The 27523-nt window shown below is 43.1% G+C and overlaps 3 protein-coding genes across 6 annotated transcripts; 2 read left to right on the forward strand and 1 right to left on the reverse strand.

The window, feature by feature from the left end:
• Positions 1-312: 312 nt before the first annotated feature.
• On the reverse strand, positions 313-1408 carry ndufa3 (NADH:ubiquinone oxidoreductase subunit A3). The gene is made up of 4 exons (XM_083639767.1): positions 1388-1408; positions 1066-1140; positions 818-895; positions 313-511 (listed from the first exon to the last, which is right to left on the reverse strand). The coding sequence occupies exons 1-4, from the start codon at positions 1392-1394 to the stop codon at positions 420-422; spliced, it is 252 nt and encodes an 83-aa protein (XP_083495893.1). The 5' UTR covers positions 1395-1408; the 3' UTR covers positions 313-419.
• Positions 902-11509, forward strand: tfpt (TCF3 (E2A) fusion partner). 3 transcript variants are annotated; one of them, XM_083639740.1, is made up of 7 exons: positions 902-1158; positions 1992-2093; positions 7539-7661; positions 7764-7834; positions 7921-7990; positions 10463-10615; positions 10868-11509. In XM_083639740.1, exons 1-7 carry the CDS (start codon positions 1114-1116, stop codon positions 10940-10942), a joined length of 639 nt encoding a protein of 212 aa, XP_083495866.1. In that variant the 5' UTR covers positions 902-1113; the 3' UTR covers positions 10943-11509. The 3 variants fall into 3 exon arrangements, with proteins under 3 accessions (XP_083495866.1, XP_083495867.1, XP_083495868.1); XM_083639741.1 differs by lacking the exon at positions 902-1158 and adding an exon at positions 1508-1667 and having other exon boundaries at positions 1953-2093; XM_083639742.1 differs by lacking the exon at positions 902-1158 and adding an exon at positions 1508-1667.
• On the forward strand, positions 11003-27429 carry cnot3a (CCR4-NOT transcription complex, subunit 3a). Of its 2 annotated transcripts, none has more exons than XM_083639627.1 (19): positions 11003-11051; positions 12832-12902; positions 13105-13172; positions 13278-13352; positions 13471-13560; positions 13673-13801; positions 14145-14240; positions 14384-14603; positions 14758-14891; positions 15073-15129; positions 15504-16413; positions 16529-16634; positions 16774-16915; positions 19453-19566; positions 20331-20430; positions 21383-21581; positions 21744-21876; positions 21998-22123; positions 25805-27429. In XM_083639627.1, the coding sequence occupies exons 2-19, from the start codon at positions 12878-12880 to the stop codon at positions 25901-25903; spliced, it is 2823 nt and encodes a 940-aa protein (XP_083495753.1). In that variant the 5' UTR covers positions 11003-11051; positions 12832-12877; the 3' UTR covers positions 25904-27429. The 2 variants fall into 2 exon arrangements, with proteins under 2 accessions (XP_083495753.1, XP_083495752.1); XM_083639626.1 differs by lacking the exon at positions 11003-11051 and adding an exon at positions 12041-12168.
• The last annotated feature ends 94 nt before the right edge of the window (positions 27430-27523 follow it).

Consider the following 27523-nt stretch of genomic DNA (forward strand, 5'->3'; position numbering starts at 1 on the left):
ATTTTTTTTGCATATTCCAAAGGCTTAGACTACCGTACAAATTATACTCTTACACCTTGATTACCCAGACAAGAAAACATAAGAGGTTATAATGTACTTATTATATTTGTGCATTTTATCTTATGTAATACTTTTAGTGTATTCTATTGCAATGTCTATTGTGTTAGGTATATTATTGTATTGGACCCCACCCCAGGAAGACTAGCTGTCATTTAGGCCTCAGCTAATGGGGATCTGTTTTAATCAACTTAATCATAATTCAATCCAAATTTAGTGAATGCATGATCTAAACCAAAACCATGCAGCACAAAGTGGTATTAAATAAAGAATCTTTATTGTGGGCCATTAACAAGTGGAGCAGCTAGACAAACAGCTAGGAACAGAGGTACAGCACAGACATTGATTGAGAGAATGTGAAGTTAGAGCTTTTTAAGCCATTCCAGGTTCGGTCCTTTTGCTTCAGTGGGATGGGCGGGGACATCAGGCATGTTTCCATCATCTCGCACAGGGACTGTATTAGGGAGACAACGAAAAGGGGCTTTGAATGTTTGCTTCAAGTATATTCATTAGACTGGTGAGTGTTTTCATAAGCTTCTCAATAGACCCTTTTCACGAGGGCCATTTTGTGTCGAAAAGGCAGAATAAACACAGGTGCGAGCAAAACACTAATGAGGGTTTCCACATTCCAATCATGGAAGTTTGAAATCCTTATTAGTGTTTTGCTTGCACCTGTGTTAACCCTGCCTTTTCGACACAGAATGGTCCCCGTGAGAAGGGTCTATTGTGCAACATCTGCTGTAAAGTTACAAGTGTCTACCTGGGTAGTTGTATGGCACAGCTGCATTTATCATGCCTGAATACTTTGTGAAAGGACTGACGAATGGTAGGACAGCACCTGAGGAAATACAAATATCGTCTAACTCACATAATGTAGTAGAGATTAAAATACAGGCCATTGTTATGCAATGACACCATCATTTGGGACAAGTCTCTCTCTCCTCCCTCTCACTCCTCCGCAGACACCCAGACACACACACACACACGAATTCCAGGTTGGTGACTGACCTAGAAGCCCCAGTGCACAGGACGCCAATATAACTGGCTCCTTGTTCCATGCATTCTTTAGGAAGGCTCCAACCCCTGCAAACAGACAGGCAGGTATCGTTAATGTCATCTCCACAGCTACCTAACGTTAGCTTGTAACCAGCGTTAGCAACACGTCCAAGGTCACATTTTTCGTTTTGTTTTGATACCATCATTTGAAAGAAAATGGCTTCGTTTCATTGACGCGATTGCTAATATTCAAACTATTTACGCAGGCTAGTCGTACATCAAATCGATCTAAATTTCCCTGCTTTAGTTGTCCAAAAGATAACAAAGTACTAACCCGCCATGTTGTCTTCTGTAGTTTCAGCACAGCTAGTGCTCATGGGAAATGCAGTAGTTATAAAAGTACGTATATTTGTTGCGCCCGTCGCGTAAAAACACTAGTGTGTGTTATGCATGGTGTTATGTTGTTGTGTGGTTGGTTGCGTTATCTTTAAAGTTTCAGTCATGGATTTTGTTATAATCCCGTCCTCTCTAGAAGACATTTAGTTTGCAGCGGATCTTTGTTCACAGATGCTGGGCAGACATCAGTTTTTGGACTGAGAACTCGAGTCATAAATGTAAGTAACGTTAGATCAGCTAGCTTGTTGTAGCGAAGTCTGACTGCACAGTGCTAGACACGTAGACACTGGTGCGTCATGGTATTGGTTAATCCTCGATTATTCAAGTCAGTGATAATCGTGAACATGCCGAATGGATATGGAAATATTGATTAATCCTAATCACCTGTGTGTGTGTGTGTGTGTGTGTGTGTGTGTGTGTGTGTGTGTGTGTGTGTGTGTGTGTGTGTGTGTGTGTGTGTGTCTGTGTCTGTGTCTGTGTGTCTTTTTCTATCGTTTCTTAAGTCAACAAACAAAACAAAGAATCTCCATCTCGCCTCACAGATGATGGAAGATTTCTCAGGTTTGGCCCTGCCTCCTCTATTCGGAGGACACATCCTGGAAGCAGAGCTGGAGCCAGGCGGTGTTGAGCTGGGACCTGGGGAGGTAATGTTGTCTCTGATACCCCTGGACAAGGGGGCTGGTAGCTGGACCAGCAGCCAGCAGGCCGGAGCAGGTTTAGCTGTTTGATCTTAACCTGTGTACTCAGCTAATTCACTCCACTCCCTTCAGCCGAACCCAAGTAAAATATAACTACATCTGAAATACCTCAGAAAAGCCTGATCTTGCATCTAAATGCCAGATTCTACAGGCAAAGGCAAATAGAGCATCTAATACCACTTTCATACCAACGACCTGGGTTGGACCAGGTTTACTTGACCCATGTTCAACCCTTCTTTTGACAGTTCACACCAAGTCAGTCAACATGGCATGACAATTCCGATAGGACCCAGGTCACAACCCGGGAGATAAGCATAACAATTAGCATAGAGGCTATTAGCATAACGCATAGCAACCCAGGTGGTGCCATTAAAACTGAAATGAACCCTTGTCTGACCCTGGTCCGATCCGCCTCTAGGTAGGTTGCCAAGCCAGGTCAGGCAACCTGGTTAACCCTTTCATACCTAAAATCAACCTGGGAATAGCCCTGGTTGGATCCTTGGTGTGAAAGGGGTATAAGTGGAATATGCCATGAAGATGATCATCTATATACTTAGGTGCAGTGAAACACTAAATTTGAAATTTGACCAAAATGGAACTTTTGAAGTTATCTAAATTATTTTAATCCAGAATCCAGATCCACATTCTACTTAGCCTGCACCGTGGCTCCTGCATTATATCGCTGGCTTAGTGGGGAAGCTACGCAGGGTTGACTCTGGTTAGTCCATGTCCATGGATGGGAGACTATGGTGCTCGAAGTGGTGTTGGAGGACCAATAGGAGGTGCTCTTCCCTCTGGTCTCATGAATCTCCCTATGCGAAATGCCCCAGGGCAGAGACAGGAGGCTTGTTTGAGATTACTTCTGGATCACCTGGAAAGCAGGCGAGAGCAGCCGAGTGCAGTCAGGCAAGGCATCACCAAGCCCAACACGCCCAACTGTACACTCACTGCTCTTTTTCTTGTTCTACAGTTTTGTTTAACGGTGGTTGGTTAACAACTTAAAAGGTGTATTAGCGTCACCCACACTCAGTGCTCCAACGACCCAGCCCTTCACATTACTGATTTTTATTTTAACACATTCACTGCCAGCCGTTTTTTTTTTACTGTAGGTAGGTTCTGCCAGAGGGTTTTTTTGAGGATTCTGGCTCATCTTTCAAGACCCGAGGATTCTTTTCTGCTAAGATTTTGTGAACACACAATATCTCAAAAGAACTAATAGAATGTGTGCTTTCTCTGTCTAAAAGAGTTAGTTTGTAGAGTTAGTAGTTATGTAAGCATTAGCAGTTGAATACAGCATGGTTTCAGCGTCTGAAAAATTATTTTGAGATAAACGGCTTTTTGTGAAATTCGATAGAACAGTCACTTTAACCATTCATTTTTGGCATCAGTAAGACGTCAGACATCTAAACAATAGTTTTGAACAGTAATTTCCTCCATAACAGCAGGAAACACCCCTTTCCTTCAAACTCCTCCCTCCGTGTGTGTTCTTCTTGGCTGCAGCGAGCGTGTCTGTAACCTCGCGTCACCAGCTCACTGCTTTGCTGCTGCTGTGCCTGTCTGCCTGGCGGCCGCTGTGCAAGTCTGGATCGGCTCGCTCGTTTCTTGTGGTTTGTGTTGAGAGCTTTGATGAAGCTTTTGCGATTCTGGTCTTATTTATGCTGCGTGTTTCAAAGTGTGTTCCACCCGTAATCTATTATGCAAATTTGCAATCCCGCACCGCCAGCAATCAGCGCGAAAACGAAAGCGTTTTCCCCCATCCATTTTCATGAGAATGGCTTCCTCACACATGCTTTTTGCTTGCCTTCCTCTAGTCTGGGAGAGCACTGTCGCCACTTAGTGGGTCCGTGGAATGGGTTGTACACGTTCGCTGGCTTCAATATTTTTATAGGAGACGTGGGGAGCGTTGATCCACATCCCACCGTCAAAAAAAAAAAAAAAAAAATTAAGCCGAGATAACTCGTCATTGGCAGTGAACCGTTGGATTCTGTAAGCCGAGATATCTCGTCAATGGCAGTGAACGTGTTAATGTAGGCATTACATGTGGTATTTTTTTTTTTTTATCATTCATTTTTTATTTTGTAGGCAAAGCATACATTCATACAATATACAGTATATATGACTACCATACAATTATGAATATTTATAAACCCACTTATCCCTCCCCACCCCCCCACCCCTTACCACCAATCCGACTATTGCAACTGACCATATAAATTAAAACAAAAACAAAAACAGGCATACATCCAATAAAAATAATCACCTAATCAGAAGATCTTTTAACTTCGAAATTAAATCTGTCCATACTACAATCGTGTTTGGTTTTGCCTTGTTAATTCTTGCTGAAGATAGTTCCAGGTATGAAATGTCCAGAAAGCTCCGAAGCCAATGAGTATGTGATATATCATGTGGAGGATTCCAACGCTGAGCAACAATCTTCTTGGCGGCCGTTAGACCTGCTAGCCAGATATTACGTGATTTTCCGGTGAAGACGATATGCGAGTCATCATTCAACAGATGGACTGCCGGGTCCACCAGGAGTTGCACCTCCAGCAGGTCTGACAGCGTATTAATAACCTTCCCCCAAAACTCCAAGACCCCTGGACACTCCCATACAACATGCATAAAAGAGCCAATGGTTCCCGGGTGGCAGAACGTACAAAATGGGTCAGTTACCAATCCCATCCTATGCCTAATTCTCGGTGTTAGATACGCTCTATGACAAAATTTCAAATGTATATATTGATGGTTTGGATTCTTCGAAGCAGCAGTAACATTATCCCAAATTGCATCCCAGTTTAACTCTTGTCCTAGTTCTCTATCCCATGCCTGCATACCACAAGTAGGTGTATACTTATGGGAGTTAAAATTATCATATATATATGACACTATACTTTTTGGAGCGATTCTTACCCAATCAAGAATAGGATGTTCTTTCAACTCTGACCCCCAGGGAACCCGATAGGCTACATGTGGTATTTATTGAAAATATGGAGTGACATCTTAGATATAAAATGTAAGTTTATTTTCACAGTGGGTGGGTGATACACCTAAGCCGTTTTCCCACATGCGTACCTGAAAATTACCTGTAAGTCAATATCGGACATTTCCCGGAATTTCCCTTCACACCTCAGCGCTGGCATGTGAGAATCTAGGAGCGAAATTTCCTGTATGTTGGGGGGCGGGGGGAGGGGGGAGCTTATTTGGGGGGTCGGGTTTAGATCAATAAGGTGTTTTCGGGTTGTCCTTGGGCTGCAAACTCATTTAAAGTATGCAAATCGAAGTTGTTTCTGACAAGAATAATGTCACGTTACTCCGGGACTGCTCAACCCATGACAGAGCCACTCTCCCCGGCTTGGCAGAGTGAAGAGCTCCGCCCGCGCGTCCCTGCTGCCTGGAGCACAGCGGCTCGTGCTCGCGCTCTAAAAGGCAGGCTCCCACACGCTGCTGTCTGGCCAGCAGAAAGTGCTCCAGACTCGGTGTGATAATCCTGTAACAGCATTTGAGCTTATTCAGGTAAGATATTAATAATGTAATGACACATTCAGCGATAAACTGTCTACAATGAAGACATGTGTCAAATATGACAACGTGGTGTTCAGTATTTTAAGAGCACGGGTTTTTTTTCATTTCCTGAAAAGTTGGCGATTTGGAGATAAGTGGCTTTCATTGCACAGCGACGAAATGCACGAAGCAAAATGTGGAAGTAGTTTGCTTTGATGTGTGCGAATGATTAGATGATGCAAGCTGGAAGTGAACGTTAAGCAACGTGTGTACACCTCGCCCATGATGAGAGAAGGACCGGTGTCGCGGAAAATGACTGAACCCGTTTCTCACTTGTGTGCCTATCGCGGCATACCGCTCTTCTGACTGGCTCGAAACTGGTGAAATCTCCGCGACGACGGGGTCGCGCTTATACCGGCACGACGACTTTCCCACATGCAGGCATTAGACCACGTTCCGGTCATTTAGCGGTACAAAGCGCATGTGGAAAAACGGCTCTAGTTGAACTAGGGATGTCAATTTTCGGTTAATTTCACTTTCGATTAACCGACGCTAATAATCGATTAACCTATCGGTTAATTCATAATTTTTTAATATAAAAAAAAAAAAAAAAAAAAAATTTTTTTTTTTTTTTGTCTATTTACTCAATGAACTCATGCCCAAACAAGGCGTGTCTATTTAGATGCTGAAATGTTAATGCTTTTTGTGTTAGAATTTCTAACACAAAAATCATTAACAAGCATTAACAAAAAGCATCAACATTTCAACACAAATTCTTTTTGTGTTAGAATTTGTAACACAAAAAGCATTAACATTTCAGCATCTAAATAGACACGCCTTGTTTGGGCATGAGCTCATTGAGTAAATAAACCAAAAAAAAAAAAAAAAAAAAAAAAAAAAATTTTTTTTTTTTTAATATTAACTGATAGACCGACAGCAATAACCGAACAACGACGTTAGCGACGGTTAATCGATTAACGGTTAACCGTTGACATCCCTAAGTTGAACCAATGAGCGCTCAGCTCGATGCGTATCTCATCCTCGTCTGAGCTGTGCAGTCGGGTGCAGTTTCTGGAGAGCAACTGTGGCACCTCGCTCCGAATCTGCGCCCGCCTCGTTCTCACGGAGCCAGTCGGACAACTTTTCTAACCATCATGCAACGGGCCAAGCAAGTCGCTGGTCGAATCTGCACAGAACTTGCTCATCTCAAACTCATCTTGAGCCAATGGACTCTGTCCTGTGACTGAGCACCATCCTTTGGATGAGACATTAAACCGAGGTCCTGACTCCTGACTCTCTGTGGTGATAGCTGCTGATAGGTGATAGCTGATGTGTGGTGCATTCTGGCACAAACTGGCTGCTGTGCATCACCTAGTCAAGTCAAGTCAACTTTATTTGTATAGCCCTAATTCACAAGCATGTCTCAGAGGACTTCACAGAGAATATGTCTTGCTAAATCTAGCTGACACAACAGTAGTAATAATGACAACATGATTGAACAAATATGATAGAGAGAGACAGAAAGAGAAAGAGAGGGAGAAAGGGCGATGGAAATGTGGGGGAGGAGAGAGCAGAGAAAGGGTGGGTGCTACACATCGATGGTGGATGAGTTGACCCCCCCCCCACCCCACCTCTACCCATATGTGAAGTGCTTTGAGTACTTAGAAAAGCGCAATATAAATGCAATAAATTATTATTATTATTATTACGACAGGCACTTTGGATAACAGCATTCACCTAATGACATTTTTAGCATGTAATATACTGTATATTATTGGAATATTTTTTTACAGAGAAGCTAATAATATTGAAGGCCATTGTGTTGTGTGCTGGTGCTTCTGTGCTACTTTAGAGCCAAGTGATTGCTTAATGGCAAGGTTTTTCCCCCAGGTGGAGCTTGGGCCGGCAGGCAGTGAGCTGCTGGAGAGCGGAGGGCCAGAGGACGAAGAGAGAAGAGCACTTGATAAGAGGAAATATCTGTCTCTGAGCAAGCGATGTAAAGAAATTGAACAGGTTTGCATGTTTTGTGAAATTTGGATTTTAGTTTATCTGGATTGAGCCTGAACTCTCACATAATTGCCATCTTGCAATTTCTTCCAAACTCGCTCTCTTTAGGTGAATCAGAAGGTCCTCTGTCGCCTTCACCAAGTACAAAGATTAACACGCCGCATGAAGAAAGAGAGACGGTACAAAACTCCACTCTTTTTACTAAACATTGTCTCAGAAGGTTTGCACTTGATGGCCCATTTGATGGCTCTGTTAAACCTCACAGGTTCCTCATGAAGACTCTTGATGCTCATGGAGACGACTACAGAAACGCCCACCTCACTGTCCTGCTAGAGGTGAGAACTGGGTGGATGGTGAATATGATGTTTACTAAAACAGTGGTTCTCAAACCTTTTCTCCCCAAGGACCCACCAACTGACCAAAATTCGACCACAGAGCCCCATTTGATAAGAATTTGTCCCAGGGTCAACCTTCTGATAAGATTTTAGCTTTAGTGACAACCCTCCCACTCTCCTGGCCCTGTCTTGCAGGAGCCTGGTTTTGGGGTTGTTTGGCTCAGTGGTTCTCAAACTTTTATATGTCAAGGACCCCTAAACTGACACAAATTAGACCACTAACCACCATTTGATAAGATTTTTTCCCAGGGTACCCCATCTGATACGATTTTTGCTTTTAGATATGTTATTACAGAAGTTGTATGAAACCCATGACCAAAATAGTCATACATTCTGTCATTGTGTGACTCACTGTACATTCGCACCGGCCAGACGCATTTCTTTCGCAATGATGCAATTTTCACCATCACCTACTCGCTTGAGTTGAAAAATTTGAATAATATGAACGAGCAAACTCATGCCAGTGGAGCGTTCCTTTCACCTTGGTGTGAATGTACAGTTATGGATGGCATTATAGTGAAAACAAATTGTCCCCCTTTTTGGGGGTCCCTGGACCCCACTTTAAAGTCGAGTTGAACCCAAAAATTACTTTTATTTTCTTTTAGTTCAAATACCTGGGTATGCAGTGCACCTATTTAATAATGTATGCCAAAAAAATCACAACAATCTAATTTATTTCGTTTTTCACACTTTTTCACATCAAAAGTTCATTTTTCAAGATTTCATTGATAACAGTAATGTACAGTTTGCTGACGTCACCTAGTACTATCAAATTTCTACCCCATTTCAACCAATCATATCACGACATGCAGCTGTCAATCAAATCTTCATTTCAGGATAATTTTCTCTTCCAAATGAAGTAGAAAATGGCGCCTAGTGCCTGTCATCTGGCAGAATTCCTATCCCATAAACTAACTACTAACTTGGCCAATTGTTAGAAACATGAACAAAAAACAAAAACTATAATGTCTAAGAATGCAAAGAAATGTAACTGGCTCGTTAAAACGCGCATTTCAGGGATGTGATAGATAGATAGATAGATAGATATAGATAGAGTACTTTATTCATCCCCGTAGGGAAATTCTGGCGTTACAGCAGCAGTAGCATCAATGACATCAACAACTAATTAAACAATAAAAAGTTACACAAATTCCCGTAATATCGTATTTACAGCAGCGATAATGGCGCGCGCATCCGAGAGCTTGGTTGTCAGGGGTTGCACTTCGGAGATTCCAGGCCGACGTGCTGCACTCTCCGCTCGGCAACACAAAGGCAGCTGGCTGCCTGCGGCTCGCTGAGCTCCACTCCTCCCGTCAAAAGGCTCTTCCCGAGGGGAGCGCCACAACACACTGAATCCCACTCGATTTGGAGGCGGAACACGCCAGGATTGGCCAAAGCCCAATCCAGTCCCCAGAATTATGATACTATGACCCGCCTCTCAACCTGTCATCTTAGACAAACTATGTTTTCAGTCTGAAACGGACTCATATGCACGTGACGAACGGGTTCAGTTCGACTTTAACAACCACTGTATGGAATTGACACTGTAATGTAATCAGTTCTGTTTTTGAAAGTGATGATCAGACACAGACCTAAATTTATTTTGTTGTCTCCCACGCCATGATAATTGGTTGTGGGATAGGTAGTCTCGCTAGCCAGTCTCTCTTCCTTTCCGTCAGAGAGTCTGGCGCTGTGGAAACAGGCAACAGGGATCAGCCCGCCCCTGCTCTAAAGCTGCTCTCCCATTCGAGCGGCTGTTTCGGTGGCAGCAGGATATCCGCTCCCCCGCTTGCAAGCTCTGTCACGCTCTGTTCATTGGCTCCGACCATGTCAATCAGAGCGGCTTCCGCTCCCATGTGTGTCGCTGTAATGCTCCCGCCGAATGCTAACTAGCTAGCGTAGAAAGCTAACGGCAGAAACCTACAGGCTAACTCGTTGCTACACGCTGAAAATGGCAAGTTTTGAAGAAAATTTGGATTGTGCAATAAAGAAGGCCTGCTCGGCACAAGTTCCACCCTGAAACTATTTTCCAAGGGCACTAACGCTAAGCACCGCCCAAGACGAGGATGATTGGTTAACCCAAACAGACCATTTTTTTCGCAATCCCACAATGGAAACCTGCGAAGCCAGACTCTCTGACGGAAAGGAAGAGAGGCTGGCTAGCGAGACTATGGGATAGGAGGAGAGGGGGTCCAGTCATTAGAAAATGATATTAGTCTCACTATATCAATCAACTGAAAGCTTTGAACAAGCCTGTCTACTGCTTTTTTATTTTATTTCCCCTAATAACTAAATAAGCTCAGAATTTCCAGGAATTAACACTTTTGTCTCCCACAAAATGAAAATTCGAATTGTCTAATTGGCTTGGAATCATTTGATGGGGGCAAGACATTTACTGTAAGCTTGTTTCAGGATGAGTCTGGAGCCCATTTAGATCCCACTGCAGGAGCAGAGGATGACAGGCTGAATGGTGTATCCAGCTCGTCTGCTGTGCTGCATCACGCAGCCGGACCGAAGAAGAGGAGACATCGGATGCCAAGGCAGGAAAAGGATAAAGACCAACAGGTAGGTGCAGCCTGCTGAAAAAAACTGCTGGGAGATCACCTGGATTGCTGCTCTCCGCTTTGTGTGTGTGTGTGTGTGTGTGTGTGTGTGTGTGTGTGTGTGTGTGTGTGTCTGTGTGTGTGTCTGTGTGTGTGTGTGTGTGTGTGTGTGTCTGTGTGTGTGTGTGTGTGCACCAGTAATGTTAGGATTCAGACATCTGACACAGTAGTGAACTTGATTTGCTGTTAACTGAGTTTCTGCTCTCCCTCACAGACTGAACCAGACATATCAATGTTGGCTGAGCCACAGTTTGGAGAGTTGCCCAGCCCAACCTCTCTGTCTCACTGACAGCTGCACTACGCTGCTGCGTGAACTACTGGGATATACAGTAGTTGAGCGCTCCTCTGCTTGAACTGTACAGTTGATATGAAGCCTCCGCACGGCTAGTTTTTCAATTGTATGTACCATAGCTGTACTTGACCAGTGCTGAATTCATGTTATAACCACATCAATGTCATTTCCCTTGTGTGTAATATATTGTTGTATATATTTTCTGTATTAATATTTTGTACTGAGTTTTATTATAGCCAGTGGCAAATCCGAGTGCAAATTGTGATGGAGAAACTTGTTTGGTCACTATTGGGCGATCTAATTGCAATTATAACCCTTAAATGAAAAACCTTAAGGCTGTATTCTCTGAATGTTTACATGACTCATGATTTTCTGTCAGAAAGCAGCTCCTAATCTGAAATCCATGATTAATGTTGCATGTTGTCGACTGCTATGAAAAGTAAGAAGAAGGAAAAGGGGCCAGTATATGTATTATGATCACTATGATGTTGGCAGAGAAACAAAAACAATCCTCTGGTGGTACATTTCTCTCTCCCTGCTTATATCTCCATTTGTATTGGTTACTAAAATAAAAATATGGTTAGCACAGGTACACAACATGCTGCTACACCACAAAAATGTTTGATTTGCTACATGGCCTCTTATTTTTACACCTGGCTAAAATAGTTTTTTTTAAATGTATATATATACAGTTCAGATATTTTTTTTATACAAAGCACTTGGAATCAACATATGAAATGATACCTGGAACTACATTTTCTCCAAGCCATCAATTATTGTGATCAGATTTGAGCTTGCATTAGCAGCATGAATTAATCAATAAATATTGCCATATTATATAACACAATATTGTGATGGTTTGCAGGTAGTGATCACGAAATATTTTGAAATAACATAAACAGAAAACAAATCCAATATTGACATTTGATTTCTGCTTCAAGTTTCAGTGAATGTCAATCATAATTCATCAGACTGCTGAGCCAATAGCTGGCTCCTATTCCAGCGGATGTTTCCAAGTGAGAGCAGTGAGATCTGTCCAATCATATCTCGTAGATTGGATTTAGGGCGGAATCTAAACTTGGAGGTGGGATTTAGCTACCGTCCATCTTTAGCTAGAGTACAGCGAGATTGTCGAAAAGAAAACAAAAATTGGAAGTAAAGAAGACTTTTTGGAATTAGTTTTTGCTGTAATTGAAAAAGACAAACGAAAGCCCAGACCCTAGGTAAATGTCGAAAACAAGTATGAATCTAGATGGTCGGGTTGACCCAATTTCCCTTTTTCCTAAATTTGGCTAGCTGGGTAGCTAAGCTGTGCTAGCTAGCATTTTATGCATTAGCTAGGCAGTTAGCCATATTAGCTAGTAGGTTTATGATTAGAAACGATTCTGATGATATAACGTTATTGTGCTTTTCACAACGCAACAACCACCATATAAAGGCAATACTGCGCCCCGAAATAATAATGCATGAATATGAAATTTATCTACCAACATGCTCTTTGATAATTGCTTTGAAATGGGCCAGTAAGCGCGAGCGGAGTGTACTACTAGCTAAGCAGCTGGTTAGCATTAGCTCCGTAACGTTAGTTGGCTAGGTAGCTAGCTTTAATGTTAGCTGACAAGCATGCCAGTTAGATTGGTAACGGTATCTAGATCAGCTACATTAACGTTACCCAAAATATATCGTTAGGCACAATAGAAAACGTTAGTAATCGTTGGGTCTGGTTGCATATCACGGTGATTTGGATGAGAATGTTATTTGTGTAGCTAACTGGTCAGCTAGCTGACGTTAACGTCAGTTCCATCCTCAAAACCTTTGCGGTGTTGAGTGGCGATTTGTGGTTGTCTGCCCTGTGCATTGAACAAAGTTTTCTGTCCTTTCCATAGCTAACTTTGTGACAGACGGAATGTGGACAGTGTCGTAGTCAAAGCCATGGCTGACAAGAGAAAACTTCAAGGTAAGATTTTAAGTGTGACCGTCATCAATGTTATTGCATAGGCTGCATGATGCTGTCCGACCTGGCATCTTTTCGTTGGACAGAAACTCTAGAGTGCCTTCATTCGGCATCAGGATTTTGTAAAAACACTTACAATTAATTGTGTAACACTTTGGGATAGCATGGATTTCATACACAGTGAAACCTTCTTTCATCTTTACAGGCGAGATCGACAGATGTTTGAAAAAAGTAGCTGAAGGTGTAGAACAGTTTGAAGATATTTGGCAAAAGGTGAGAGATCTGCTTTTGCAGCCTGCTTTTTGTTGCTTTGTGATCTCATATAAAACATTTATTTCATAAAACCTAAAGCATGTCATGTATTTGCCCGCATCCCAGCTTCACAATGCAGCCAATGCTAACCAGAAGGAAAAATATGAGGCGGACCTCAAAAAAGAGATTAAAAAACTACAAGTAAGATCAAATTAATGTGACACATGTTCCCTTGTCTATACACTCTTGAGTGACAATATGTATACAAAATATGTAAACAATATTCTGTTAATGTTTTCACCCTCTATACCCTACCCAGCGACTGCGAGATCAGATAAAGACATGGGTAGCCTCAAATGAGATCAAAGACAAAAGGCAGCTAGTCGAGAATCGCAAACTTATCGAGACGGTATGGCTCTCCATCATTTCCTCTTTGTTTCTGTGAAACGAAACATGCAAACTCCCAACATATAGAAATGAAAACTATTCGTTAATCAAGCATTTCGTGACCTTTTTGTCAGCAAATGGAGCGGTTCAAGGTGGTGGAGCGAGAAACAAAAACAAAGGCCTACTCTAAAGAAGGCTTGGGGCTGGCCCAGAAAGTGGACCCAGCACAGAGGGAAAAGGAGGAAACGGGACAGTGGCTAACCGTAAGATGTCCGCTATTATCTAGATCTGTTGTACATTTTGGGAGCCTCAAATTCTCTTAGCCATTTTCTTTTTTGCACCAAAGATACTAAATTGAATAGATAACTATTCAATCACTGAAGATAATATAGTAACTACGATACTTAGGAATGTATGAGTTATTAAAGAAAGCAATAGCAATTTTATAGGAATGGGTTTGAACAGCTTTAAAAGATCTGGCTGGCCTGAGCCACCCACCCTCCTATTTGCTTGCCCCAATAAGGGGGGGGGGGGGGGGGGTCTCAGGAGCCTTCGGAAAGCCTTCTCATTCATTTTCCATTTGTTGCCTCTTTCCTTACCTTCCAGAATACGATAGACACTCTAAATATGCAGGTGGACCAGTTTGAAAGTGAGGTGGAGTCTCTTTCAGTTCAGACAAGAAAGAAGAAGGGTGACAAAGAGGTAAATGTTCTCCTCTTGTTTTCCATACATGTTTAATTTGGCAAACTTTCTGTAATTCTGTAAAGGTTGTGTAAAACCCAGTGTTGTCTTATACATTTTTATTGTTTTCACAAACCACGTGTTGTCTTCCATCCGTCCTATAGAAGCAAGATCGTATTGATGAGCTTAAGCGGTTGATTGAGAGGCATAGATTCCACATTCGCATGCTGGAGACCATTTTGCGAATGTTGGACAATGACTCGGTGCAAGTGGATTGCATACAGAAGATCAAGGATGACGTGGAGTATTACATCGACTCCTCCCAAGACCCGGACTTTGAGGAGAATGAGTTCCTGTATGACGACTTAGACCTGGAAGACATCCGTGAGTAGAACATTCATACAGACAAAAATCCCACAGGAGGGATGCTCGGACATCAGAGGGGTTTAGTTTCAACATCTGAATCCAGCATCAATGTCATTAATGCCGACATCTGAGCTCAACACTTGTTCCTCTCCTGTTTTTCTGTCTCCTGTAGCTGTAGCACTAGTTGCAACTTCTCCGTCAGGTCAGGGCACCATCGAAGATGAGATGTTTCTCCACTCCAGCAGCACTCCCACTTCCACCACCTCCTCTTCACCCATCCCTCCATCCCCGGCTACGTGCACTGCTGTAAGTCCGTTCAATTCTCACCTTATCTTAGTGTCATTAATGTAAAAGGGATGCTGCATTCAAAAATACATTCTGACATAATTTTTAACACCCAAGTTTGCATTCTGTTAACCTTTGTGCTAGTCTCACTGAATCAACATTTCAAAAGTGGATTGTCATATCAAGGTATCTCCTCCTATAGGAGAACTCAGAGGACGATAAGAAAAGGGGACGGTCGACAGACAGTGAAGTTAGTCAGGTGAGAGGATCATATCTATGCTGTGTCAGTAGATTTGATTTATTTTGTATTTTACCTTTATTTTACCAGGAAGTCCCATTGAGATAAAAAAAAATCTCATGAAAGGTTTACTGCATCTTTTCACCTGTGGTCCTGCAGAGTCGCAGTGACTGAAAGGTTTTTGCCTCTTTCAGGCACTAAAAACAAACAGGTTCAATGCTTTTTCTCTGTGGGACCAAGTTTGGAGAGTGGAGACTACTGATGTAGTTGGCCCATCTCCTATGTTTATGGTTCACTGTAATTCAACTTTGCTCCTCGTACACCTTGTTCCTCTGTAGTTGCCCTCTGGACAGTTTTGTCTGAAATGCCCTTCTCTGATGCCTTGTCATTTTCAGTCGCCTGTGAAGAACGGCACCCCATCCTTGTTATCTTCCTTCTCTTCCTCGACCACCTCTGGCTCCTCCTCATCCTCCTCGCTCGTGTCCATGGCAAGTGTTGTTGGGGGCATTCCCGTGGTTCCCACGAGCAACAGTCTAATAGGCAGCTTCAGCAGTGCAGTGCAGCAACATCAGCATCAACCTCTACAGCAACAGCCGCCACCACCAAACCAACCGCAGCAGCAGCCACCACAAACAAAACCTTCTATCCCCTCAAACAGCCCGCCCAGCTACCCCCTCCTGCCGGTCTCCACTGCCCCCTCTCTCCCCACTCCGAGCACACCCAGTCCAGTGGCTGCCATCTCCCAACCCCAGCCCTTATCTGGGCCTACTCCAGCCTGCAGTTTGGGACTCGGGTTGGGGCTGAGTTTGAGCAAAGTTGGCATGACGGGGACCAGCAGTGCCAACCAAATGTCTGGTTTAGGCCTGAGTGGCATGTCCTCCTCTTTAAACACAATGGCAGCGCTCATTTCAGGGTCCACTCCTGCCCCGTACGCTCAGGCAGCAGCATTGGGAGGGTTGGGTCTGAGCAGCACCACCCAATCGAGTGTTTCAGTGGAGAGCAGCACCTCCATCCCCACCTCTGGCTCCAGTGGAGTCACCACCAACGGGGCTGGGACGGGGCTTGGCTTGCTAGGTTCTAGTCCAGCCCACAGCTCTCTGAGTGCGAGTATCCTCGGTCTGGTTCCTGGGCAAAACCTAGCCCCCGGTTCTTCTCAGGTGCCTCCTAGCCCTGTCAGTGCTGCCCCTGGTGGAATAGGGGGCCTGATGGGAGGCAATGGAGGGAACATCGGAGTGGTCGGAGGAGTAGGGATGAATCCAGCTCCTGCTAGACCACCGAGTGGACTGAAGCAAAACGGAAGCACAAGTATGTGAACTTGTTATGCCTGTCCTTGTGTCACTATATTTACCCTCTCCATTTGTCTGAAAATGTTGACTCAATGACTTGTTTTTGTAAAAACATGTTTCTTGTCCTCTTTCAGGTTACAGTGCCATAGTGGCAGATAGTTCCACAGAGTCAGCCCTAAGCACACCTAGCCAATCACAAAGCAGCCAGCCCTCATCTCTCACTTCCTCAGCCAGTCAGCTGTGAGTTATTTGTTGTTCACTTCATCTGAAGCTACAATTTTGTTATCACCCATTTGCTATTCTCATTCTACACATTGGTGTATTTACTTTGTCTCTCTTTACTTTTTCCCTTCCCTTGTCTCCACTCTACCTGACACAGGATGGACAACGGGCCCAGCTTAATCAGCTCCATCACGCTGCCTCCCAGCTCTCCGTCCCCCTCATTCTCTGACAGCACACCAGGAGGAGGGAGTCTTCTCAATGGGCCCCACTCCTACACACAGGCCTCGGAGGGCCTCAAGGTGAGGGGAGTGGGAGGGGGCAAGGTTAGGGCAAGTTGACTCACATACAGCCGCCAGGCTCAGGAGTAGCCCTACTCTTCTCACAGCCAGTTAATTAGAGATGCACCAATTGATCGGCCGGCTTTCAGCTGATCAGCCGTGACCAGTGACCGGCAGATCAGTCTCATATATCCGATTCTGTGCCGGTCAAATTGACACGCATACGCCCGCACAATGGTTCACGTTGTGCACACAGCGGCAGACTACAGCCACACACCCCAACATGTCATCGGTGTGGAAGTTCTTTAGTGTGTGTGAGGAAGACACAAAGCTTGCAATTTGTAACAGCTGTAAGTCCAAAATAATCGTGCGTTCCTTTATCGCAAAATAACTGGGATGTGGAGGCTAAATGACATCACATCCGTTTTGTTAGCGTTCCATTTGCAGAAAACTTGAGCTGGGAAGTTCACTGTTCATTGGTCAGATCCAGTCGCTAGCCAGGCTAGCCATTGTTAGCAATAACAATTGACAACATGGCATTTCGCGGCATTTTGCGCATACAAACACTGCAGCCTCATGTCCACACAGATAGAAGTTAGGCAGTGCTGTGTGTACCGCTGATTTAATGAGACACAAACAAAACAGAAGTGCTAAACAATATTACTACGATTATAACTACTGTTGTTGCGGGGCGCAGCCATCTTGGATTTTTGAGGTTGGGGCTGCTGAGGCTCCTACGAGTTTGGAATGGGAAATACCAGCTCTGATGACGTCACCGCCCAGCTCATGACCTTTGAAGTCGTAAGATTACCAGTCCCCAGTTATAAAGGAATGCACGATAAGCCCTGGAGGAACTTGGCTGTGGCCCGTGCATGTGATTCCCAGTTATGTGGGCTCACCTGTTGCCTCGCTCTCCGTGGTTCTACACCATTCACCTTCGGTACTCACTTGACCCTCCATCACAACACTCAAAATTACCCTTACAGCCATACAGGACAGTCAGTGCAGGCATGTAGGACGGCTGTGCAGGAACTATTATGAACATACAATTGAATTAAAAATTTCCATTAAAGAAAAGTTACAAAAATGTTTGTGTATGCTGTCAATTATAGTTCATAGAAAATCGGAATCAGCAGGTCAGAGTCCCACAAAACAAAAATCGGCAAAGAAAATTACAATCGGTGCATCTCTATAGTTTCCACAGTTAATGGTCTGATGAGGAAGTGTTTCTGATTGAGTAGCCATAATTTCCAGTGTGAAGCAGCCGAGTACGTGTCAGGTCCAGAACCAGGCCAGCTCCTCTTGTGTGGGGAAATTTAGAGGCAGGCAGGCAGGACCAGCTGGGTGAGACTGAGATGGGTTTTGAGGTTGTGGAATGAAAATGAAACCTGATGCTATAAAATAGCGTAGTCAAGTGGTTCTCAAAGTGGAATCCTTGTGGGGGGTCCAGGGGGTCCCAAGCAAAAAGGGTAATTTTTATTTTCACCAGAATTCCAACTATAAGTAACACTGACAGAATGTAGGACTATTTTTGTCATGGGTTTAATACACTTTCTGTAATAAAACATCTAAAAGTGTGACGACACTCCCATTCTCCTGGCCTGTCTTGCAGGAGCCTGGTGTTGGGGGCCGTTAGGCTGATTGGGTGCACCTGGGCCCGGTGCACTCATTGGGCTTAAAGACCTTCAGACCATTCAGTCTCTCTCCCTTCTGCACCTTTTGTTGTGTTCATTTGTTTAATGTAGTGTGTGTTCAGTTATTTTCTCTTAGTTTTAGTTAATAAATTGTTTTAACTTTTATTTCGTTGTATGACTCCCCTCATATGTTACAACCCGGCTCAATGAAGTAACAAATGAGGGGAGTCAGACATGTTAGTAAAATTCAAGCAACCATTTTAACTAAAAACTAAAAAACTAAGAAAATAACTAGACGACAAAAAACTGCATTAAACAAAAAACAAAAAAAGTGCATCAGTGAGGAGGGAGATAGACTGAATGGTCTGAAGGTCTTCTTAAGCCCAATGAGTGCACTGGGTCCAGGTGCACCTAATCGGCCTAACGACCCCAACACCAAGACAGTTCCAGGAGAGTGGGAGCTAACATCTTATCAGATGGGGGACCCTGGGACAAAATCTTATGAAATGGGGGTCAGTGGTCTAATTTGTGTCCGTTTAGAGGTCCTTGACATGACAAAGTTTGAGAACCACTGACATAGTCAATGAAAATGCCCTCCTACTGCATAAGAGGAAGAGTGTAGCTTTTAAAGTCTCAGGATGCTGAGTTAGATATTACACTACACCCTCCACAGAAACCATTTATTCCATTAAAACCACAGTTAATTTTCAGCCAAGTAAGCCATATGCACACTTTTGAGAAGAATAGCATAAAATATAACTCCAGGTCTCTACTCATCACCCTGATTAATTTAATTGTTTCTTTCCATTAACCATTTCTAATTTCTATGTGCTCCCATCTGTTGGCTTGGCACGTTACTGGTGAGTGTTTGATAATGCTTAGCTGGAATAACCTGGAATAACCTGTAGAGATGTTTATCCCCAGCTCCCCACAGACCTCTGTCATATACTGATGGAGTCCAGAGTCACAGCCCAGGCAGCTGAGCCACCAGGGGCCCTGGCTACACCCACTCACACACTGAAGAGAAAGCAGTGCAAGGTAAAAAAAAAACAACAACAACAACCATAACATACTTTTGTACACATTCAATCCTCTCAACAGGCCCACGCTTAATAACTGAAGGCTGTTTCATACCTTTCATTTGCAAAGAAATATGGGTGATGCAAATCAAGAAACGGTCTGGAAACGGCACCAGAGTAGATGGCATCAGCGAGAGGGGGAGGGAACATTGATATGAACACCCTCCTGTGAAAATGAAATGAACTGGGTGTCAACACATACGGGCTTGCAGGGGATTCCCTCGAGTGAGGAGGGAACACAAAACACTTCAACTGAGATTCAGCTAGTCTCCTTTCAATACCTGCTTGCTATCCCTTGTGCAGATACTGTAGGCAGGAGGTTTCTTTCACAACATACAGCTGATGGGAGGACGCACATCTCACTCTTTTGCTTCTGCTGTTATAGTTGAGTTTAATAATGGTGTTTTTTGTTCATTGACTGCCATGATTTCTACCCTTCCTAATGATCCCATACATCGCCTCCTCCCACTGTTAAAGACTCATAACCTTGTGTTTTTTGTTCTGTGTTTCTAACTTAATTTGACTTTCTTTCCCCTCCACCTGTCTGTCTGTCTCCCCTCCACCTGTCTGTCTGTCTGTATGTCTGTCTGTCTGTCTCTCTCCCCTCCACCTGTCTGTCTGTCTGTCTCCCCTCCACCTGTCTGTCTGTCTGTATGTCTGTCTGTCTGTCTCTCTCCCATCCACCTGTCTGTCTGTCTCCCCTCCACCTTGTTCCCTCTCTAGGCCCCAGAGCCTCTCAGTTCTCTGAAGGCGATGGCTGAGCGGGCGGCACTGGGATCCAGCCTGGATGGAGAGATTCCCAACCTGCACCTAACAGACAGAGGTCAGACAGTGCTCATACTTGACTTCTACACTGACTAGCTAATGTCAGCCATTACTTTACACTGACTAGCTAATGTCAGCCATTACTTTACACTGTATAGCTTCTTGGACATGGTCAGGTATTATCTCTACACTGTTAAGGGGGAAAAAGTATTTCTTCTGAATCTGATATTACTCCCACAGTGACTAATTACTGAGGAAGACGTGTTCTATATTTACATTCCATTTTAAATATTGAGCCAGTAAAGAGGGTAAAGGGTCAAAACAACAACACAGAGACAAAAGAGGTAACAAATATTGCTTGAATGTTAATGTATAATTGAAAGGTATTGGGTAAAACAAAAGGTCAGAGCCAGTCAGAAAAAGATTTCCTGGAACAAGATTCAAGATTCAAGATTTTTATTGTCACTCCATGGTACAAGTATCACGTGTGAAATTCTTGTGCTGTGGACTCTGTTTACAACATAGTGCAAATAGTACAAATATAACAGGGCATATGGGTGCAAAAACAACAAGAGACACAACAAGCAATGAGGCAGTATAGTGATAAGACAAGTCAGAGACAGTGGCATATTCACTGCACATAGGTGCACATGTCGGGTGCATACTTTAGACGTGCTTAAACATTTTAAATTCTGCGTATTTGACATACAGGTGCAAATAACATATTCCTTATTAAACATACAATTAAACTCGGCATTTTAAATTCGGCGTATTTGACATACAGTACAGGTGCAAATAGCATATTCCTTATTAAACATACAATTAAACGTTAGACATACGTAATGGTAGCAGCTACAGTACGGTACAGTGCGGCTACTACACTATTTGTGTATGTTAAGGAGTCAAGGAGACAAAATCAGTCACAAGTAGAATAGGAGAGGTGAAGTGGTCCTTTTAAGAGATGAGTAAAAGAGACACACGTCCCTCTTCTCGTCTTCTTCATCCTGTAGATATTTTCTCCAGTTCGTCTGTGGCGCCCGGCACCCCCGCTGCCCCCCAGCCATCCCTGTCAGAGGTCAGCATACCCCCATCACTCGGGGTGTGTCCGCTGGGTCCCACACCTCTCCCCAAAGACCAGCTCTACCAGCAGGCCATGCAGGAGTCTGCATGGACACACATGCCACACCCCTCCGACTCCGAGAGGATCAGGTGAAGAGACCGGCATATTTTAAGTTTTCATGACTAGCGATGATTATAATCTTGCATGTTTTTTTTTTATGAATTCACATACAGAAACAACCCCCACTCCTTATTCCCTGACCAGTTGTTTGTGCAATTGATTTTGTAACCGTCCATGCTTCTGTCTTACAGGCAATACCTGATGAGGAATCCATGCCCCACGTTGCCCTTCCATCACCAGATGCCACCTCACCACTCGGACTCCATAGAGTTCTACCAGAGACTGTCAACAGAAACTCTCTTCTTCATCTTCTACTACCTAGAGGTAAAACACACTGTCCCTGCCAGCCTTTCTCATGCTTCTCCCCTCCTGCCCTTTCTTCCCTGGCATAAAAGTGTCCTTTTCTAGTAAGACTTAATCATTTGGTTGGCTCCCCCTCTCTCAGGGCACCAAGGCTCAGTATCTGTCTGCCAAGGCTCTGAAGAAACAATCGTGGAGGTTTCACACCAAGTACATGATGTGGTTCCAGAGGCACGAGGAACCCAAGACTATCACTGACGAGTTTGAACAGGTGCAGCTACACCACACTTCAATTCCATGTCCACATTTACTCCTTAAAGCCCCCCTCCACTCAGTTTTTCCTACTTGTTTCACATGAATCCTCTATGAAAACATACATGTGCTCGCGCTGTAACAACGCACGTCACTATTTGTGTCAAAGATCTTAGATTGATAAGAACTGAAGATTGTTCCACTCATGTTCCACTGCAACATAATGACTGCATGCGCTGTCTGCGATAAAACGGAAGTGGCGGCCATACTGGTCTGTTCATATCTCTGTGGAAAACATTATTTTAGAAGCCAAAATCCGCTCATTGTCAACAGATATCGAAGCTTATGGACTTTATGGAAAGTGTGTAACTCGAACTGGTTAAAAGTTACTATTGCGGCGTTTTGAGCCTGGTGAGCAATTAGTTAGCAAATGTAGCAGCTAACAGCTAGCTACCGGCAGAGGGTATTTACTGTAAATATTGTATTTGTCTATGATACATCACGCATTATTGTTTATTGTTTAAAAGGATCCCCATTAGTCTTCACTTTAGTGGAGACTACTCTTCCTGGGGTCCACATCAACATACAATCATCCACAAATAACAATTAGTCACTGTACAAGAGAAGTTGACAGCAGGTCAGTATACATGATACTCAAATAGCACATCAGTTATCAATTAATCAAAAAGTGAGGTCATAAACAGAAGAAGTTGACAGCAGGTCAGTATACATAATACTCAAATAGCAGATTAGTTAATCAAATTAATCCAAAAAGTGAGGTCATAAACAAAATGAGTCACTCAAATAGCAGGTCTGTTAATCAAGGAAGGTTATGTCGGACCTAATCTGAGTTCTTGACTCAAGACAGCTTCTCTTAGCTTATTTTTAAAAGTGAACTTATTAGAGACCACAGTGAGATACGGGGGGAGACAATTCCAAAGTGCCACAGCTCTGTACATGACCGCTTTCCTAAGGGCATTGGTTCTAGGTAAAGGCAAGGTAAAACGACTGCCCAAAGCTTGTCTGGTGCTATAGCCATGTCTATTGTGTGTAGGTAGAAGCTGTGAAAACAAAAAACCTGGTTTACATGAAATGTGAATGTTCCTGAAAAACCTAATAAGGCTGCATGCCAGTCTGTCATCCACCTTCATCCATGACAGCCTGGCATGCATTCCTTCAACACTGCTTAGAATTGAACAGCGGAGAGCAAGCCGTGCAGCTCTGTTCTGAGTAGGGATGTCAATTTTCGGTTAATTTCACTTTCGATTAACCGACGCTAATAATCGATTAACCTATCGGTTAATTCATAATTTTTTAATATTACGGTAATTTTTTTTTTTTTTTTTTTTTTGTCTATTTACTCAATGAGCTCATGCCCAAACAAGGCGTGTCTATTTAGATGCTGAAATGTTAATGCTTTTTGTGTTAGAATTATGCCTTTATTTTTTGTTGGCTTTGCTGAAATTTATAAGTTTATTGCCACATTTTGATCAGGTAATCATTCCAAAATCATTCTGGCTCTTATATGGATGACAAGGAAATATATTTTTGAGAGCTTTATTTCCTGTTTATGTAAACATTACAACAACAACAATCTGTTATTTCAGCATCTAAATAGACACGCCTTGTTTGGGCATGAGCTCATTGAGTACCGTAAATAAACACAATTTTTTTTTTTTTTTATATTAACTGATAGACCGACAGCAATAACCGAACAACGACGTTAGCGACGGTTAATCGATTAACGGTTAACCGTTGACATCCCTAGTTCTGAGCCAGCTGTAATTGAACATGTTCTTGTTTTGACGCACTGGACCAAACTGTTGCACAGTAGTCAAGATGTGATAAGACTAGGGATTGAATTAATAATTTAACAGTATTCTCATTTAGCACGTAAGTACTTCTTCTAATGTTGGATATATTACGACTCATTTTAGATACTACATTATGAATGTGAGTGGACCAAGATAGTGTTTCATCCACAGTCACACCCAGCAGTTTTGCCTCCCTTACTTGTTCAATGGTAGCACCATGCATAGAAAGACACAGTTTAGGTTCACACCTCAGGGCATGTTTAGAGCTCAAAACAAGGCATTTGGTTTTCAAAACATTTAACTTTAGCTTGTTCTCAGAAATCCAATTTTAAAAACTAGCATTAGCTCCTGTTGAAGCAATTTATTCACTAATTCAATGTTCTCCGCTGAGACATGTATGGTTGTGTCGTCCGCGTAAATGGCCAAACGTGCAATTCTTAAAATAAATGGCATATCATTAACAAAGATGGAGTAAAGGAGGGGTCCCAAGCAGCTTCCTTGTGGAAGACCACATTCAAGCATTACACTGTCTGAAAGGGTGCCATTAAACATTACACATTGCTGTCTGTTAGACAAATAACTTTTCAGAAATGTAATAGCTGAATCTTTAAACCCATAAGCCAACAGTTTCATTAATAATAACTCATGATCAATGATATCGAAGGCTGCGCTAAAGTCCAACAGAACAGCACCCACCACTGACCTCTTGTCGATCTGTTTTAGCCACTCATCAGTAAGGGATGTTAAAGCTGAACATGTAGAAAACCCTGCTTTATAGGAATGCTGCTAATCAGAGTTAATGCCGTTTTCTTAAAAATGATGCTGAATCTGCTTATGCACAATTCCCTCCAGCAAAACACAGCTACACATGAAATATATATATAAAAAAAAGACAAAATACACTGGAGGGGGGGGTTTAAAGGAAAATTCCTGTTTTTTTACACCCCAGACCTAATTTCCAGCTTAAAATATGATGTTTTACTCACCCAGAGAACTTTGGTTTCGTTCTGATCGCCATAGAAGATATTCAGGTCCGGGTAGAGTCCTGGAACTGGCCAAAACAGGCGAACGGGGCATACGCAGTACACACTGTAAATTAAGTAATAGCGGTTCATATCCTCATAATATCTCATCCATAAATGAACGTGAATCTGTCTAGTCTCCTGGGCTGCCTCGGTCAGCTTTGGGCAGCCTCGGTTTCCTCATCCGGGGTCTGTGAATCCAACTCTCACCCCAAGTCCCGCTGAAGTCTCCTGAGTTTCCTGCTGACTCCTTTGTCTACCTGGCTATTGTCTACCATGAAGCACCGCACACCAGGGCCATTTTCCCGCGACTATCGACTTGTTTACAACAACGGATGAAGAGCTAATCGAAATTGAAGAGCGGACGAGGAGAGAGGAACAACAGGCCAGAGACGAACAAGCGCTGCACGGCCGAGAACAGAGGAGGAATGCATCTGCTGGATTCACAGACCCCATATGAGGAAACTGAGGCAGCCCGGAGGAGACTAGACAGATTCACGTTCATTTATGGACAAGATATTATGAGGCTATGAACCGCTACGTTGCAGAAAATACGTTATTTACAGTGTGTACTACGTATGGCCCATTCTGGCCAGTTCCAGGACTCTACTTGGACCTGAATATCTTCGATCAGAATGAAACCAAAGTACTCTGGGGGAGTAAAACATCATATTTTAAGCTGGAAATAAGGTCCGGGGTGTAAAAAACAGGAATTTTCCGTTGAGGTAGGAAACTATCATGAGGGCTTGTATATTGGTGAATGTTTTTAGTTTTTGTGTGCGTTTCCCTCTGCACATTACTGTCAGTAAAGGTTGGATCCGCTTTATTAATATGATTGTTCCTCTCGCTCTATTGTTCCTGCAGGGCACTTACATTTACTTTGACTATGAGAAATGGGGCCAGAGAAAGAAGGAGGGGTTCACCTTTGAGTATAGGTACCTTGAAGACCGAGACCTGCAGTGACGGGACAGAGGGGGCGCGGAAGGACAGAGAGAGGAAAACGTGCTGCTGTTGACATTCCGAGACTGAACTCCATACTGTGGATAGAGATTGTGATGTGTAGTAGAAGCCCTCTCCTGTAATGGAGACTGGTGTCTGTATAGGCTGCATCTCACATGAAGCCCTGCTCCTCATGCAGCACATTACCTTTGGCAAAAATGCCCCGTGGGCCTGATCAAACGCAGTGCACTGCATGGGGTGCCAGGCTGTCATTGGAGATCTGCGTTTGTGCCTGTCTGTGTGCACACTCAGTATGTGGCATTAGGAAAGCCTACCCCATGCATGTTTCTCATGTTTTGTTTTATTTTTTCCGTTTCAACAAGATTCTCTGTACCACCTACCCAACATGAGCCTGGAAGCCTTTGACTTGACACAAAACAAACATTGGATTTCATTGTTAAGTAAATTGCCCATCTTGTATTTACTGTAATTTGGTGGTTTAGAATGGGGAAGTACAGTGGACATTTAGTCATGGTGTGTAGGAATGGCTTCTTTTAAGACCCTACGATGCCTGTTGAATATGGTCACTATTAGAGATAGTGAGCGATTATCAATAGTTTTATTGATATTGTCCTGGTCGATTAAACACTGATTGAGAATGACCACAGGGCCTCTCCCTGTGACAGGGAAAGAGTCCTTATTGGACATGGATTAAATTGCTATGCAATTGAACTGGTCTCTGACTCCCTCTCTCTTTACAAATAAAATGTTTTATAGTTTACCTGTCGAATAAAATGCATCATCATAGGGCATTCATGTTTGTGAGAAATGAATAAACTTGTAAAATAAATCCTGAAAAATAAGGTTTTGAGAAATTAATCTGCTTGATGTTCATGGTTGTTACACCATTGAGGAAATTATCTTCTCCTCAAAGCATCCTCAATGCAAAGGCCATGCTTGGCATAGTGAATGTATCTGTGCCCAAATTAAGAGAACCAAATCACCTCTTAATTGTGCTGACAATACACAGAGCATTAGGTCAAAAGAAATCTGAGTTTGGTTTGAGTCAACTTCCCACTTTAGTTAAGGTTTTATGCTCTATTATTTTGATGTTACCTCATCCTAACTTAACTCCACTGTGTTCGATTTACCACCTGATATTTCAAGTGATTTAAACCCTATACAGCGAAACAGTGAATGTGCACTGATGAACTCTTGTTTACATGTAAAGTCAAAAGCATGTACTCATCTCTGAAAAACCTGGTGGTGGATTTGACCTGTGGGTTGGGTGAACTAAAGAAAAATGCAATGTCTCGTCTGCAGTGGTTGTTTATGTGCTACCCCAAGGAACCATAGCTAGGTTTGCACTGGCACAAGTTAGCTGATTTTTAATCCTTTGTGGAACAGATCGTCTTTTGTTGGCAGCTTAAATGGGGAGAAACGGACAAATAATGGAATCATTTTCCCTTTTTAAGGAGCCATGTAAAATATAAGATCTGTGCTACAGAATTAAAATGTTATGTCGTGTGTAAATTCAGCTCTTGACGAGTTTGCCGTTCTTTTTGGGGGGGGAGGGGGGGGGGTTGTGGGGTCAGGAAAAGGAAAATACAGTGAAGTTATGAGAGATTTGCCTTTTATAGATTC

This window comes from Poromitra crassiceps (genome assembly GCF_964638095.1).
Source record: "Poromitra crassiceps genome assembly, chromosome: 1".
NCBI lineage: Eukaryota > Metazoa > Chordata > Actinopteri > Beryciformes > Melamphaidae > Poromitra > Poromitra crassiceps.